Source organism: Hevea brasiliensis, chromosome 8, assembly GCF_030052815.1.
Source record: "Hevea brasiliensis isolate MT/VB/25A 57/8 chromosome 8, ASM3005281v1, whole genome shotgun sequence".
NCBI classification, from domain to species: Eukaryota; Viridiplantae; Streptophyta; class Magnoliopsida; order Malpighiales; family Euphorbiaceae; genus Hevea; species Hevea brasiliensis.
The window spans coordinates 3,215,423-3,222,706 of NC_079500.1; the positions used below are offsets into that span (position 1 = coordinate 3,215,423).

General features: G+C 33.5%; 1 protein-coding gene across 1 annotated transcript; it reads left to right on the plus strand.

Annotated features, from left to right (window-relative positions):
- The first annotated feature begins 478 nt into the window (after positions 1–478).
- On the plus strand, positions 479–2,284 carry LOC131182425 (uncharacterized). Its single transcript, XM_058151974.1, has 5 exons — positions 479–1,594; positions 1,704–1,760; positions 1,811–1,939; positions 2,000–2,113; positions 2,240–2,284. The coding sequence occupies exons 1-5, from the start codon at positions 479–481 to the stop codon at positions 2,282–2,284; spliced, it is 1,461 nt and encodes a 486-aa protein (XP_058007957.1).
- Positions 2,285–7,284: the final 5,000 nt, after the last annotated feature.

A 7,284-nucleotide genomic window follows, 5' to 3' on the forward strand; every position in this document is an offset into this window, starting at 1 on the left:
ATGCCCCCCGGATGGGGCCCATGTGGGCCCCTACCCGGGGCCTCTCAACTCACACGGTGGGAGAGGGGTTGGAGAGTGGATGCCTGGGATGCCCAACGTGGTCTGAAAGGATAATAATAACTCTGGGCCTTGACTGGACAAGCTAGCTTTTCTGGTTCAAATTATATATATATATATATATTTGAAATAAAAATAAAATTCAAATAAGGTACACTAGAAGAGGGAAAGCGCGGGACTCAAGAAATCTTACCCACTGCTATATGAAACTGTCACTTATCACCACTCTTTTTTTTTCTCGCCATACTCGACTCTCTCTCTCCTCTACATTGGTTTATGGTATTACTAGTACCATTTTTTTTTGTCATTAACACTGACTCATACTCATTAGAGTGCCTATTTCACTCTCTAATCCCTCACTCATTTTCATTGCATTGGAACCCATCTTTCCCGATACCTCACTGTTTCAAATTCGCCATTCATGGCTCATACCAAGAGAAAAACCCCAGCCGCAACCTCGTCGTCCTCATCGTCATCTGAAGAACTCCCTGTTGCTGCATTAAAGAAGAAATTGAAGGAAAAGAAGAAAACACTAGAAACTGAATCGACCAGTGTATCCTCCGACCCATCTAAGGAAGTCGAACCTGCTGTGACGACACCGAAAAAGAAAAAGGGGAGGAAAATGCGCGGGATTGATACTCAACACAAAAAGGGTGCTACAAAATCTTTGACCTCTGTTGTTGACAAAGCGCTTCTCGATTGTAAGTTCATTAAATGGGATAATTTTGATCAGGTGAATTTTCAATTCAAGGAACTCTTTGAATTTCAAGAATGGATGAATGTTTGTGAATGCATTGATGTTTACTACCTTAGACTAGTCCAAGAATTTTATAAAACTTTAAAAATAGTTGATAAAGAAGACAGAATTGAGGTCTCTTTGAATAACAGAGCAAATGACATTTCTGTTGAGTTGATTGCTAAAGCCTTAAAATTGCCGAATGAAGGAAATAAAATCTCTACTCATAGAGATGTTACTAGAGTTCCAGGCTTTAACTTGGCTGAATTTGAAAATGAAGTCTTTCCTGCTAACACTGCCACTAGTGAAAAGTCCACTAGCACAAAAGCTTTTCAGCACATTAAGATTATTCACAGCATGGTAAATTATATTTTTTGTCCTAAATCTGGCAGCTATGGATATTTGAGTTACTTGGATATGTACATCATGTGGCATATTATTAACAGAGTACGAATGAATTTGGCATATCTGATTTTCAAGAATATGTGTAAAGCTTATGGGATTGGTAAATTACCTTATGCCCATCTCTTGACTGCCTTGTTTAGAGAGTTAGATATAAATGTCTCTAAGGAGAGTTCTAGGGTAGATTTAATTGTGCTTAGAGAAATTCATTCTGATACTGATGGAAGAAAGAAACGTTTTGAAAAAGGTGGATCTTCTAAAGCTAAAGTTGGTTCAGATTCTCAAAGTGAGATTATGAGTGAGCTTCAAGGGTTAATAACATTTATTAATGAGAAATTCAGTACATCAAATCAGTCTATTGAACTTCTGAGAAAATTTATGGATGTTGTTGATTACAAAGTGAGTCATTTGCTTACTCAAAATGAGGAGTTAAAGAAACAGATTGCAGATCTTAAGTAGGGACAGGAAACTAGTTTCGCAACCAAAGTTGAAACTAATGTACCTGCAGGTGACCCTTCTACTCATGGTGATCCTGTCTTTGATCATGGTAATGTTGAGTGTGGAGGTACTGGGCTTGGTGAGTCTACTGCTGCTGTAGAACATGAGAGTGAATAGGTTGTAGAACTTACAGTTGAACCTGTAGTTGAGAAAACTATAGAACCTGCAGTTGAGTCTCCACAAAAGAAGGAAGCCTCTCTAACGGATCAGCAGGAGAGTGCTCCACCTAACCCTTCTACAGCTGAAGTATCTTAGGCCAAGAAGAGCAGGAAAAGAGTTAAGTCTATGGTGTCCAATCCATACCAGACTCTGGCTGCTGCCCTTCAAATCCCATCTGATGAGGATGAGCCACAGGAGCATGAGCCTTTGAGTGACCAAGTTTCTCAGCCACCTAATGCTAAACTTTCTTGGAAGAAGATGGTGCCTTCCAAAGCTATTCGAAGGAGCAAAAGACTTAATGATTAGAAAACAATCTGCATGTTTAGTTTCCTATCTGCATTTTTAGTTTACTATTATGTTTATTACTGTTGTTGAATGCTCTTTCAGTTTGCTACTGTTTACGTTACTGATTTTCTGTTTGTGCTAACTTGATTCTTTTTGGATTAATATCTCCTGCTTCCTTTCTGGATGATGACAAAAAGGGGGAGAATGGAATGGATGTGTGCTTTTGTTTTGGGGAAAATGGATATGTGCTTATACTTTGAAAATGGAAGTATGTTTATGTGCAAATTATTAAGTTTAACATTTGCATATTGAAATTGTGAATATCTTATGAATATGCTTTATACCATAAATTCAGGGGGAGTTTTGTATAGCTGACAATAATTTTTTTTTACTTGTGTGCATATATTTAGGGGGAGTATTTTTCGCATACTAACTTGCTTGGATATACATAAACTTACACACACTTTTATTTATTCTTGATTGATGATTCAATTGAGTTTTGTCATCATCAAAAAGGGGGAGATTGTTGACCTCATGTAGCTCAAAATGAGCGTTGATTTTGATGATAACAAAACTCAAATAAAATCTATCTAACTCAATAATTTTAACTCAATTCATGAAGAATCTTTGAAGTGGCATTTAAGGAGGAAAAACACTCAAAGGCATCTCAAGATGAATCCATGATGAGAAAGAACAAGATTATGAAAGCTAAGACTCAAAGTAAATGTATTAAGTCACAGAGTTAGAAATTGAGTCTTAGGACTTATGTAAAAAGAATAGATGATAGTATTAGTCAAATGGAGCTCAAAATTAATTTTTCTTTCAATTACTTCATAAAATTTTTTCTCATCATGACCTTGGATATTACTATTGGAATATATACTCAAGATGAATCCATGATGAGAAAGAACAAGATTATGAAAGCTAAGACTCAAAGTAAATGTATTAAGTCACAGAGTTAGAAATTGAGTCTTAGGACTTATGTAAAAAAGAATAGATGATAGTATTAGTCAAATGGAGCTCAAAATTAATTTTTCTTTCAATTACTTCATAAAATTTTCTCTCATCATGACCTTGGATATTACTATTGGAATATATATATATATATATATATATATATATATATCTTTCTTAAGGTCTAAATCAGATTTTTAAAGATTACAAGTTGAAACAGGCATCTGATAAATTAGTTTGCTAACTTGTTTGCTAAAATATTAGTTTACTAATGTGTTTGCTAAAACATTAGTTTGCTAACTAGTTTACTATTGTCACCAAAATTTCATTAGTTTGCTAAATGATCATAGTTGCTTAACTTCGCACAAAAAGACAAAATAATGGTTATTTTGCCTAGAACAGAGTGTATAACATTTCAAAAAGGTTTCAAACATTTTAAAATAATTTGGGACTATAAATACACCTTTTTTACTTCATTTTACACTTGATGAAAGCTTATATTTGCACTCCAAGCTTGATTTTTTGTTTATTGCTTTCATTCAAGAGCTTTAAAGTCTTTGAGCTACCATTGGCAAATCAACTCATCTCTTCTCTATATTTCGATTTGTATTGAATGAGAGTGAGTGTTAAAACATTAAATCGCATTTAAGAGAGGTTGTACAAGCACCTATTGAAGCTTGAGAGTGTGAGTGCTTGAGATAGCACTTGTCAAGGGTTCAAGCTACCTTGGTAAAAGCTTGGTGTTGAAAAAGTTGTAAAGCGCTTTCGGTCTCTTACCTTTAAAAGAGCAAATAGTGGAGAGAAGACTCAAAGAGGGTTCTTTGAGAGAGTGGATGTAGACTAGTTAAGCCGAACCACTATAAAAATCATTGTGTTTGATTTTTCCAACCTTAATCTCTTTACTTTTATGTAATTTAAATTTCTATGCATAATATTGAATGATTGATTGAATAGATTGAGTTGATATACTTGAAGATATATTGAGTAGGTTGAGAAATTGGTTAAATATCTTGTGATGCATGTTATGTAAAAAATTGCTATAAACATTGATTGAAGCTTGAACTGAAATTTAGGGACACATTATTGAAACACATCATTTTCATAATATATAAAAGAGCACCTAGTTGAACAAAGCCACAATTTTTTATTAGGCTATAAGCAAAGGCCGAAAAATTATAAAGTCCAATTCACCGCCCCCACCCCCCCCCCCCTCCCCCTCCCCCTATTTTGGGACAACACAGTTCTTCAAAACCTAAAAAGAAAGCACTTCCAATACTAATTTTTCAATCTCAACTTCAATACTCCCCAATTCAATACAATCTCAATACATTTTCAATATCCATCAATTCTCAATTCAATACAATTTAAAATAAACATCAATTTTATTTAATGTATCCAATATAAACATAAAAGTCTAAATTTTATAGAAAAGAAAACAAAAATAATATTATTACAAATTATACTATACAACTGCTCAACTAGTACAAAAGATATATATGAACAAAAATATTTACATCAAACTAAATTACAAAGGGTATAAATAATATACCCGTATAAAATCCTCAAACGGTGCTCTCTTGTCACCATAACAGCTCACTCTACTGCTTTGTCCTTTCCTCTATCTACGACAGCAATAAAAAGTCATCGCTGAGCAAACACTCAGTGGTGCACAATAAAATTTTAAAATAGCTGAACATAAAAAGTATACATCGATAAGCACATTTTTAAATCCTTTCACAATCACACTTCATGAAATTGATATCAACTTCTACAATACCATTTTATCAAAATAATTTATAAATCACAGTGTTGCCAATCAATGCACAACTTAGGTCATGACACAAAATTTTTAATTAATGCCGCGTTGTACACCACGACAAGGTAATCTCAACCCCACAAATCGAAATCAATGAGTGAGGTCGCTTGCTAACTATATGAGTATTTATCCAATCTCAACCTCAAACTGGCAAGCCAGAGAGGGAGGAATACAACCAATCTCAACCTCATAAATTAAGGAGGAATGTAATGATATTGTCATGCTAAGTGTGAATCCAAAACCAAATTCAAAATCATAGTATTCAAACATTTCATACAAAGCACTAATAAATTTTCATTCCAAATTTCCATTTATAAAATAGGCAAACACCACATTTTTCAAAGCTATAATAAAAATAAATTACTCATAATATATGTTCAAATAAATTTTTTAAGTAGAAAATGAGAAAGTAAAAATTATTGTGTACAAACCTCTAATAAGTCGCCTCTCTGCCTTGACTCACTTGTTCCTTATCCTTTCCAGTATCTTTTCCTACTTAAATATACAATTTAAAGATTTTCAATATTTATTCAACTCATTTCCCATAATTGATTTAATAATTAAATTTATACACACTAAATTTTCCTTATAAGTTTCCTCTAACGATTGAATTCTTTGTATGTGGTATACTTATAGTTACTATTCATTTGACCAATTGGTCAAAATGTTGACTTTTTCATACCAAAAAGTTATACTAATTTTAACTGCATCCACATACCACATTTTGGGTTACAATTGTATTGGTGTTGATTGCCAATTGAAATTCCAAACTCCCTAAGTGAAATTTCAAAATTTCAGTTTTAGGTCACTTGGTTCTACTATTTCATTGAACATTACCTCTATTTGGAGTTTTGTAGCTCAAGTTATGCTACTTTTCTAAGGCTGGCCGAATTGGTCAATTTCAGAATTTTGGGCAAATTTTACGTTCTGGCAGATTTGGTGAGCCAATTTTAGTTGGCAATTTGACTAGATTGTGGCTAGAATTTGGGTTGGTGTTCTTCATGAAAGTTGTTCTACTTTGTCTAAGCTTTTCATTGATATAAAGATCAGGTCATTTGGACCTTTTTACACTAAGTTATGACCATTTGAATAAGTATTGTTCATATGGTCAATTTTGTACAGGGGCAGGGTACCTAATCCGGATTCAGCCCAATTTTTCACTAACTTGTGGTTAGTTTTAGGGCAAGGTTTCTATATAAAAATTGTAACTTTGGGTCTTAATTTTCATCTTTAATTGGCCTCACACTAATTAGAGGAATAAAATTTCAGCTATACTCATTTGAATGGGCATGGGTCAAGCTGCCAGAATTGACGCTTACACATACACCATTCAATCTTAGTTTCAATCATTCAATCACAATCCAATTCACACCAATTGACCAATTTAAGCCTCAATTAGGTTAATTTATATCAATTCACCAAACCCCTAAATTTCCCATTGGTCAAGAACCCTAATTCACCCATTAGCACAATTCACACAAATTCACTTCACTAACCATGCTTAACACCTCTTAACACATCACAAATCATATTTAATTTAATTGAACTCATCAAATCCATCACCCTCACAAACTGGCCGAATTTCATACACCATTTTTCATGCATGATTTTCATCTTTTTCAAGTTAGTTCTGATTAATTATCCTTAATTCTAAGCATATATACCTTGTTTAACTAGAGAGAAAACTTACCTCAATTGGAGCTCTTCTAAACTTGAGATTCTTCCTCTCTTTCTTGTCTTTCTTCCTTTAACTCTCCAAATAAGGACTTAAATTAAGGTTTTCTACTAATTTAGGGAAAGGTTTATGGAGAGAAGATGAGAATTCAAACTTGAGGTTTGGGTGAAAATGGAGGATTGAGAGAGAATTTGGGAGAGAGAGAGAGACGGTAATGAATTGGGGAAGAAGATGAGTTTTGACTTTTTTAATTTTTTTTGTCATATTTTATATCATAATTATCCCAAATTTTCAAAAATTTAAATAATAAATGTTTATTATGTCATGCTTATTTCATGATGAGGTCATAATTCCATTAAAATTTGATTTTCTTTTCTTTTCTTTTCTTTTTCCTTTCCTTCCACACACCTCTTCATTTCTATTTTTTTTAATTTTAATTTTCTACATTTTAATGGACATTTAGGCCAAGAGCCACCTCTGAGGGTGAATTGATCAATTTCCCCCTTACCGGTCTAATCCGTTTTTCCAATAATACTATATTGTTTCCTGAATCCTTATTCAATTATTTGAGCTTGTTTTCAATTCTTTTCTGTGGTTTTCACATTTTCCCTAGCTTCGTAATTATCTCTAGGCTTGGGGTATCATAGTGTCCCATACGAAATTTGGGTAGCAACTAAGCTCGCAGTCACTTCCCAGTATGAT

Coding starts and splice junctions, on each gene's coding strand:
- LOC131182425 (XM_058151974.1), top strand. CDS start 479: ATGGCTCATACCAAGAGAAAAACCCCAGCCGCAACCTCGTCGTCCTCA. Junction 1,595..1,703: donor TGGATGTTGTTGATTACAAA/GTGAGTCATTTG, acceptor ATGTACCTGCAG/GTGACCCTTCTACTCATGGT. Junction 1,761..1,810: donor TGGTAATGTTGAGTGTGGAG/GTACTGGGCTTG, acceptor GAGAGTGAATAG/GTTGTAGAACTTACAGTTGA.